This window comes from Canis lupus, chromosome 11 (assembly GCF_011100685.1).
Source record: "Canis lupus familiaris isolate Mischka breed German Shepherd chromosome 11, alternate assembly UU_Cfam_GSD_1.0, whole genome shotgun sequence".
In the NCBI taxonomy this organism is placed as follows: domain Eukaryota; kingdom Metazoa; phylum Chordata; class Mammalia; order Carnivora; family Canidae; genus Canis; species Canis lupus.
This window is the reverse complement of record NC_049232.1, coordinates 25,471,593-25,481,723: the sequence shown is the minus strand read 5'-3', so window position 1 is coordinate 25,481,723 and position 10,131 is coordinate 25,471,593. Positions and strand designations below refer to the sequence as shown.

The following is a 10,131-nucleotide window of genomic DNA, read 5'->3' as shown; positions in this document are numbered from 1 at the left end:
GAGGTGCTTATGTATGATTTTTGAGGCATTAAGGAAGCTTCTAAACCCATTTCTGTGGCTAACCAGTCACCAGTGGCTGATTGCCTAAATTTCCTCTAAGCCTTTTGGCTGTGACCAGGAGACACAGACTGGCCTTCGGCCTTCCCAAGATGGTGTCATGGAGTTAAGTCAGTCTAAGCTGAGGCTCAGCAGCTGGAGATGACAGGATGAAGATGGGGGTCCAGTGGGAGACTTACTGGTTGCAGCCACAGCTTCAGTTACATTTCAGTGCTTTAGGAAGATATTTTAGGGCCGTGCTATGAAATTTGTGGTCTTTCAGTATGGCATAGGTTAGTCTAGCGTGCGCAGTGTTCCCTGTGCTGGCCTCACTGCAATGGTCTTGGGCTCCTTGAAGGCACAGTAGGGTTTGTTTCAGTTTCACCCCTGTCTCTTCTCTTCATAAAATTTCTCTCTGCATTCTCAGCTCTATCAGGCTCCTTCCCCCTAACTTGTCTCCATCCGTCAGACTCTCAGAGCTACTGTAGGTTTTGTGAGGGGGAATTGGAACAGGAGCTGTGACCTACAAGCCAGTTTCCCCAGGTGGATAGACTCCCCGGCAAGCCGCAAGCCGCAGAGAGGCCTCCTCACTCCAGCAACGTGGCCGGCCCAGGGCCTCGCAGCCTGGGGGGCGGGGGCGGGGGCGGGGGCCGGGCCGGGGTTCTTGGGCTCCGGAGGGGGAGGGACAGCCTGAGCCTCTGCAGGGTGGGCACAGGAGGCCCCCTTCCCCCCCCCCGCCCGCGGTGGGCGAGTGGCCCGAGGCGGGGATGCCCGGGCAGCTGGAGGCGGCTGGCAAGGTGGCCGCGCCCTGGGGTGGCTGGGGCTGCGCTGTTCCTAGGAGACGGGAGCAGCGGCCGGCGGGGGAGGGGAGCCAGTGGGCTGCTGCTCTAGAAGCTGAAAGGGCTGCAGGGAGCTCTGGGTAAGACGTTTGCTGCTGCTGCTGCTGCTGTTGCTGCTGCTGCTGCTGCTGCGGTGGAAGCTGCTGGGAGTCAGTCAGAGGCGGGAGGACCGAGAGGGAGGAGGCTGCGTTCGCAGCCAGCCATGCTGAATCACTGTTGCTGAGCGCATCTCCCGCGGCTGGCCCCCAGCGCAGAGGGCGCACCCGGCTGGGCCTCGCCTCATGGAGGGTGAGAGGTATGTATGTTATGAAGTGTGTGTGTGTGTTTGTGTGTGTGTGTGTGAGAGAGAGAGAGAGAGAGAGCGAGCGAGCACGAGCGGGAGCCAGTGGTGCAGCTCCTCGCTTCTGTATGTGTACTGGCCAGGCAGGGTGGGAGACCTGGCCACTGATGGGTCCCAGGGGGCCGGGGCAGGGCAGGGAAGCCCCTTCGCAGAGACCTGGGGCAGGACTGGGCTTACTGGGCAGCGGTGCCCCCGCAACAGGGGACTTCCTGGCTGGTGCTCCGGTGCAGCTTTAGCAGGGGATGAGCCGGGATTGCCTTCCCAGGCCGTCTCAAGGAGGCGTTTCCCTTTCTTGGCTACTTTCTGGGGGGTGGTTTTTCTTTGGTGTGGGGGGGTCTCTGATGTCACATCAGGGCTGGCCTGGCATGGAGTGCTTACATGTTCACACCAGCGTGCTCAAATCTGAAGCGTACCATGCTCATGTCTATCCTAAAAGGATGTGTGTGTGTGTGTGTGTGCGTGCACGCCCGTGCGCCCATGTACACAGTTCAAATAAGAAGGGGAGAAACCCATTCAGGTGACACTTGCTCTGAACTGACTTTTATTTTCATTGAAAAGTTTATGGATGATACTGGAATGTATGTGCTTTAGAGGAGCTCCTGCTCCTTCCATCAGGGATTCCTGTGAAATAGGAATGAACAGAAGGGAATTCAAGTACTTTGTTGAGCTGGATCTAACTAGCAAGAGTTTATTTTCCAGCAGGCACATGCATAGACATTTTAAACTGTTATCTAAAGGTCTGATTCTTTTATTTGGGAGGTGCTCTGTGCAGTGTGGGGGCGGGTCATTCCTCTGTGCTGAAACGTCGTCTCCTCCTGTCGTGTCAGCCTCTTCATTCTGTAGGTCTGCAGTGGTAGAGAACAAGGCTTGCCATTTTCCTTGAGGGGAGGCAAAGGCCCCGGGGGCCTCAGTCATGGAGGGGTCAGGTGTGGCACCACAAACAGGAGGGCTGCTGCTTTGAGTTACTAGTTTGATGCAGATGATAACAGGCTGGTGAAATGATAACAGGTTCAGCTAGCTCAGCACTGGAGATTACCTCAATAAACACTTTCCTCTGCACATACAGCCCTGACTCCTGCATCCCACAGGGCTGGGTGATGCCATTAACCATCTCTTGACCCTGTTAGGGTTGGCATGGTTGTTGGACGGCTTCCGTCTGATGAGGCCCCAGAGACTGCGTTTCTTGATGTGATTCCCACAGGAAGAGTCTGGGACTTTTAGTCTGAGCATGCTGCTGATGTACTTCTCTCTCAGTGCTTTTTGCAACAGGAGCTTAGAGGTTGGACTCCATGTGGCGTGCTGGGCAGCAGAGCATCTGGAGGCCTATTTCCTTGGCTGGTAGCAGAGATGGGTAGTGTCCTCACCTTCCATCAGTCTGATAGCTAGCAGAAGGGCAGGGGTGATGTGAATGGCGGTTTAGAGATCAGGCCCGATTTGCTTGACTGGTGGCCTATCGGGGCTGAAAGGTCCTTGTGAGATGGGCAGTGGATCAAAGTACTGCCTCCTGAGCATTTGGGGGCATCTACTGTGTTCCTGTTCTATTTTCAGAAATGTAATGAGCTTTTGCCCTCTAGGAGATATCTTGTTCTTTGACACTCTGGGGCCTCCCTGCTGGGATGGCTCGTGTCCTGGGCTTTATGACCCCTGGATTTTGTTTTTCCCCTACTGGAGTCAGAGTAGGCAAGAAATCCAAACTGAGCAGTGTTTACCACATCACCCATTACCTTTTGTTCCCACTTCAAGTCCAGCTTACCATGTCAGGCATTCAGGCCTTCAGAAATCTGGCCCAGTCTGCGTTCCCTTTGCTCACCCAAAATCCCCACCCCGAGCGATGTTTTGGTCTCTTCTATGACCACACATCCTGTATACAACTCTATCCAGTTCCAGATCCTTCGCTCCTGGAGTTCCTTTTACCTGGAATGCCTTTCCCTTCTTCTTTTCCAAAACTTATACATCTAATAAGGCTGTTTTAAAACCCTACTCTGTGTTGAAAACTTCAGCTTTTCTAGTTCAAATTTCTAGTTCTTCTGAATTCTAGTCTCTCCAGTTTGTATCTGTAGTTAGGGTTAGGAGATACTGAATAATAAGCGTCCTCACCAGATGTTCTTCTGCTTTAGTTTCATATATCTTACAAGTCCCCAGACTCAGAGATAGGTCCTCAAGGCGAAAGACGGTGCCTATGCCTCTGAATGCTCCTCACGCATTGCTGTGTGGCTGCGTGCATAGTAGGTGCTGCATAATTATTTGACGATTAGTTGATAACTTTTGTGGAAAGCTCTGATAATGAAGAAGAAAGTTGGTGAGAGAAGAGATTGAAACCTTTGGCCAATAGGTTCATCTTTGGCTATCAGCCTTATTATCTCAGCACGGGTCGTTGACCCGGTGGAATGCTTTGTAGGCGGAGAACAGAGGAAGCGGCCTTGTTTTATAAGTTCCCTGGGAAACCCAGGGCTAGAGAAGCGGAGTGACTGGCCTAGGATCACATGTCAAAACCTCCAGCGGCTGGAGGAATCCTGAATCTGTGCTTGTTCCACACTTAACCTGCTGAAGTTTAATTGGGGCTGTTTTTAACCATTAAAATTTTTCAGCCAAGAGATTTTTAATGAACAGTTTTCTTTCTTTGCCATGAAGGTATGAAAATAACTTCTCCCTTAAAAGGCTGTTAATTGAAAGCATGGGATTTAGAGTAACACAGACCTTATAGTGAATCTGCTTCATAAACTGTGTGACCTTGAGTGTGTCACACTTTTTCATACATAATTTTTCTTTTTAGTTTAAAGGGAGTAATAACAGGATCTATACTACACAGAGTTATTGTCAAGATCAAATGAGTTGTTGTCAAGATCCTAAAACATAGGAAGAAGGATCTAGTAAAGGATCTTTTTGTGGTACAGACTCAGTATTAGGTAAATGGTACTTGTTATCTTTGGTGTTCATCTATTGCCCTCTTATACTGCCCGACTCATGCTGGGGTTCTACCTGAGGCTTATTTTAAGGACTTTCTGTATTTATCATCTGAAGCAGACTATGTGGGATTTTTCCGATGAGAAAATTAGGGAGAGCTTATCAGGTCCATTTTCTTGCTTCTATCCAAACCATGCATTTCCTCATAGTGAGATACAGAATGGGACTTGGCATTCCTTCTGCTAGGTTTCCCCAACGCCTACCTTAATCCTCCTTTTCATAGATATCCTGAGGCATCTGGATGCCTTAATGGTTTGGAATCATGAACTGGATACACTTATCCAGCCAAAATCTCAGGAAGAACCTATGATTTTGCACTTGCCTTTGCTGTATCCCCGAAGCTGTCCAGCTCTCTAAAGAACTTGCTGATGCTAAGATTCCCCATCTCCCTTTGTGAAGAATCAGTGTTTCTTCGTCAGAGGAAGATGATTCTTCCTTCTGGTTTGTGAAGGAGCAGAGTTTCTGGGTCTCAGCTACTATACTGACAAATTGTGTATATGGGCCTCTGTGTTTGTAGAGCAGATAGACATTGAAAATGGCAGTTACTCTCACCATTTGGATTTTATTTCAGTTCTGGAACTCAGCTTTGTGGGCTGAGCACCTTATTTATACTCCAGAGATGGGTGGTGGTGATAGTTGCACATGAATCTACTTAATGCCGCTGAACTATACACTTAAAAGTGGTTAAAATGGAAAATGTCATATTATGTATATTGCCAAAATTAAATTTTTTTTTTCAGGGGCGCCTGACTGGCTCAGTTGATAGAGCATGCAACTCTTGATCTTGGGGTTATGAGTTTGAGCCCCATGTTTGGTGTAGAAATTACTTAAAAATAAAATCTCAAAAAATTTTTTTCTAGGCACAGTGTCTATATCTGCAAAATTTGCAGAGAACAACTTTGGGAAGAAGCATCATAAAAAGGGGAAGTTAGTTGGTCATTTTTCTTAAAATTATGGTTTTCTTCTTTGGAAGCAATGGGATGCACCTCCTTGAGAGAGGTACCATGCATCCAGCACTGTGACATGAAGTGGTGGGAGCAGTTCTCAGGAGAGTGGCTCATCTTTACAAGGAGAATTTGTTCTGGACCTCAGGGAATTTCAGAGCCAGAAGAACTTTTTTCATCCTTGACCCATGAGCAGAAAGATCATATTTCTTGAGAAGACATGACTTAGCTGATATTCTCAAAATGCTGAGTTTTGCATTACCAGATAAAATGTCAACAAGACCCAGGGAAGAGCAGGTATTGAGCATCCTTGCCTTTTCTCTCTTCCCATGGCATATCCTTGAGTCCTCTCCCACCCTTAGTAGTCATAGATAGAAACTTTTGTAGATATTTTTGGGCATCATTGATGCCTGAAGCAGATGTGCATTTCAACTATGATAACTGAAACCAAATTTTCCATTTTGTAAATATTTGTTGGCGAAGTAAGGTTTTTAACTGCCAAATGCAAAGTCAGTGAAGCCTCTTGATTTCCCAATACCCAGATTTGGGTGTTGAGGATTTTGCTTGCTAGGTTTTAGATGGTTCAGCTAGAGGCAGGCAAGAACATTTTGGAGTAAGTGTTCTAAAGCTAGGGCTTTATTTGATGAAATTTGCCATTGTAGAAGTGACCTAATTCTTTTCAGTTGCTGGGTGAACCCTAAAACTAGGTTAGACTGAAAAAGAGCATTAATAAACTATAATAAAAAATAACTTGAACATGCTTTATTCTTGGACATTTTCCTGTTCAATTAATTCAGTTCTTAAGCTAGAAATCTGTAACTTTTTATCATTTATGAGGATGTTCAAGTCTCTCAATACAACTCTCCTGGACTTTTCTTTTTAACTGATAAAAGTCCATCACAGCCTCTATCAAAACCACACACACAGAAGAGTTCAGCTGTCCTGTTCAACCCAAATAGAAGCTTGGCTCCTAAAATGCCACATGACAAGGGGTGTTTTTCTCTTTTAGTCTTCCTCTCTCCTTTTCTCATTCTGTCTTTCTGCATGCAAGTGTTTCTCTTGGGTTTTACATTTTTACACAGCCCGTTTAAGAGACCCCACCCCCAGTCCCACCTTACCCCCACCCAGCCACTGCCACCCCAGCCCTGGGTTTTGAAGGAAATTGCCTAGGAATTGGGCTCCTATAGTAATGTGATTAGCAACATACCTGTCCTGGAGTTTGTTCAGCAAGGAGCACATAGTAGGAATGGCAGCAGCTGCCCTCCAGCTTTGACAAATCATGAAAGATGGATGTGGACACTGCTTAGTTCAGTATAATTAATAGTATCAACTCTAATAATACACACTGCAGTTTCCCTGCAGTCAGTGGAGTGGAGTAGTGCTATGCCACGGGTCCTGTAGGGTTCAGTCCTTTCTGTTTGGCCTGACTGGGCTGTACAGTAAAGAACCTCCGAGAGTGGGACCTTATGCATTGAGCTCCCTTGGCCAGACAGCCTGTGCACATTGTCCCAAGTCACTGACTATTGCTAGTAAGGGCCTAGGCCCTGGCATCAGGTAGACCTGAGTTTGAATGTCAGTTCCCTACCTAGTAGTTATACGAGACTTCCAGGCAAGTTTTATCTCAGTGCTTCAGGAAATAAATAGGGCTATTCTGGAGATGCAGTGAGATCGTGAAGGCAAAGTGCTTTAACATATTATTAGCTTTTGGTGAATGCTGTTAATAACTGTTAGCCAGGAGCTATAGCTTACTGATGCACATCTTGTGTGTGCCTGTGTGGGCTGTCACAGGGGCTTAGCCTGATGCTATGAATATTGGCAGCACCACTGAAAGAGTATGAAGAATTAGGGGGCCTTGTAGCGGCCTGTGTGTAGGTGGTGGAGGTGGTGTTTCTTGATGGCTCTAGTCCTGAATCCTGCTGCCTGGATATCTCCAAGGGACAGGCCCTTTATTAACCCAGAGGTAGATATTTAAATTTGGTCATTTTGGCCTTGAACTTTAGGATTGGGATACATACTAGATCCATAGTTGGTCCAGAGCCCTGTAGGTATAGAAACCCTGTTTTGTCATTGTCCTACTGCTGCCCAGACTTGGAGAAGCAGAGTCATGCTGATGAGCTCTTCATGAGAACCAAAAGTACAACAGTCAGAATGGCGCCTTATTAATTTGCAGTGAAGACTACTACTGTCAAGATGCTCCTGAGGGCCCGCTACCCATTTTTTTTTTGCTTCCTTCCTGGACCAGATTGATCAAAGGCTGCATAGTGAGCTAGGGACTGATGTATGATATTCAAATATTTACAGGCTTCGAGCTTTCCAACAAGGATCCCACCTGAAGCTGAACCGGGTCAGACCATGATGCTTAAATCATTTCTTTCCTAGACAGTGTGCAATGAGCTGGACAAGGGGCTTTCTCTGGTTCTTGTTTTTCAGTTTCCCTTTCTAAACAGCGCTTTTTTTGTTGGGGGATTTTAGGGTGTTTGACATAATCTTAACTCTGACTCAGAGCTGTTCTGCCTTCTTTAGGTGACATTGTCTCTTTATTCTCTCTCATCTGTGGCTTGCACATAATGTGCTTGGGCTCTTTATGTGTGGCTCAGCATCAACCTATGCTCTCTGACCTTGATTTGCATTTCTTGAAGACTTTCAGAGGAGATGCAGTGCCTAACAGCAGCATTTCTGGGTCTCCACTTTCTTGTCGTCCATGTTCCCTCCTACCCTAGGCCCTCTGGAGCTCCTCATTTGGCAGATCCCCCAAACTCCCTGCATAGTCAGCCAGCTCAGAGCCTTTTCCATCTCAGCCTTGCTGACAGGCTTTCTATAGAAGTGTCTTGTCTTTTCTATTCCTTGCATGAATTTTCCTGAGCAATGGGAAGAGCCTGAGAATTGACAGAGTAAGTAACTACCCTTCATGCTTTCCTCCCTCCTCTCTAGTTGATGATGCCTTTCTCTCTCCCTGTGTCCTCTTTATTTCCTATCACCAGTACAGGGGATTAGACTAGCTAAGAAAGAACCTCGCCTCTCTATTATGGGGGTCCAAAGAAGGGAAGTTGAGAAGGACAAAGCCATAATTATTTTGATGAGAAGAAATGAGGAAAGATGGAATAGTTGGTAGTTATACCTTACTTACTTACCTATCCAGTTATTTACTCAGTGATTATTTATTGAGCACCGCCATGTGCTAGAGCTCAGAATACAGAGGGAAATAAGACACTATCCTTGTTCTCTTGGAGCTCAAAGTCTAGAGTTGGCACTGGTGTGCTAGGGCCAGCACTCATCCATTTGCAAGAGCTGCTTGTTAAATTGTCACGAGTTTTGTGAGTCATTCTATGAAGCCTAACCTTTATTAAAAATAAATTACATAACTTAATCATAAGTTATAAACAAGTATAATGAATACCTCAAACTCATCACTTCTAGTTATTTTACTGTGGTCTATGCCTTTTAGATTATGTCTCTTGTGTCTGTATAGTGGAAATACTGTATAGTAGTATAATGGTGTGCTGTTATACATCTTTTTCCAGCTCAACATGTTCAGTAACATCATGTTTGTAGCTCAAAATCTGCCACAGTGGGAGTATTTACACCATGGAAATTGGCAAATGTTACAAATCAGGGCTCTCTTCCTTGAAACCAACTGTTAAACATGCACCATGTGGGGGAGGCAGAAAAGAGGTAATTACAATATTATATGGAGGAAAGCAAAGAACAGAAGGGAAATTAATCTAGTGGGTAGTGGAGGATGATAGGGAAGACTTCCAGCAAGAGACTTGAAGAGCTAGTAAGAATGATAAGAATGAATAGGGTAGGGCAAAGGAGCCTGGTATATTTAGGCAGGTGCAAATATTTTAGTACTACAGTAGCAAGAAGTCTTCAGGACAATGATAGAATTCTGAAGGGCCAGGCTAGGTCCCTGAGATTTATTCTGAATGCAGTGAGAAACCCAGTAAGGGGTTTCACATAGTAGAACATCCCTTGCACACACTGACATTCTGTAAAGGCCTCTCTGGAGTTAGGGAGGGTGTTATCTTAGTAAGGCAGGCAAGGGATCATGATGGCCTGGGCTGATGTTGTGGTTGCAGTGACTGTGAGATGGATTAAAGGAGTGCTTGGTGCTATATGTGAGGGGTTTGAGGGAGGGGGAAAGAGGATATTAAGGATGACATCCGAGTTTCTGCCTCTTGGATAGGTGAGTGGGTGGTTGGTTTTGCCTCTGAGAGAGTACAGAAAGAAGAAAAGGTTTGAGGAATAGTAGGGAGGGTGGAGAGCCTCAGTTTTAGATAGTTTTAGTATAAGTTACTGTGCAAAATATGAGGGAGTCAAGACAGACTTTGGGTATGTGGATCTGGGTTGTAGAGAACAAGGGAGGGCAGGAGAAAAGATGGTGAGAGGTGGTATGCTGAGAAGGCCTATTATTTAGAACTTAGATTTTTTTAAAAAGAATTATTTATTTATTCATGAGAGACACAGAGAGATTGAGAGAGAGGCAGAGACATAGGCAGAGGGAGAAGCGGGCTTCTCGCAGGGAGCCTGACGTGGGACTTGATCCAGGATCTCGGGATCACGCCCTGAGCTGGAGGCAGATGCTCAACTGCTGAGCCACCCAGGTGTCCCGATATTTTTATTTATAACTTCTGTATTTAAAAAAAATAACTTCTGTATTTAATATTTTATGTGTATTGATTTATAGTTTAGCTCTGAAAACTGACCCCACTTTTGCTTTTTAAAATCATTAGCCTTGGAGCCATTGGATGGGGCAGACTATTCCACTGTTCCACTCTGCTCTACTATTTATCACTTGTAAGGACAAGCAAAGGGTTTTCAGGTCAGAGTTCACTGATGGCAAATATGTTATGAGGGCCTGTTATGGGCATGGTGCCATGTGGGGCAAGCTAAGCCATGTAGAGTCCCTGGATTCGTGGTCCTTGTCCACCAGGTATAAGAGGAGTGGGTTTTTAGATAGGTGCCATGAAAACATAATCAAATACAGGACAGTATTCTGTATGCAGGA

At 46.0% G+C, this 10,131-nt stretch overlaps 1 protein-coding gene across 6 annotated transcripts in view; it reads left to right on the top strand.

The window, feature by feature from the left end:
* The first annotated feature begins 733 nt into the window (after nt 1–733).
* Nucleotides 734–10,131, top strand: part of KLHL3 (kelch like family member 3) — a 114,019-nt gene continuing 104,621 nt past the window's right edge. For 2 of the 6 annotated variants that reach the window (XR_005366714.1, XM_038552246.1), the window contains exon 1: nt 734–1,170. Coding sequence is in view for 4 of the 6 variants with exons in the window: in XM_038552246.1 (XP_038408174.1) it covers nt 1,157–1,170 (14 nt within the window). In the remaining 2 variants the exon portion in view is untranslated. The remainder of the gene's footprint in view (nt 1,171–10,131) is intronic. The other 4 variants (XM_038552244.1, XM_038552242.1, XM_038552245.1 and 1 more) reach the window with 3 other exon arrangements.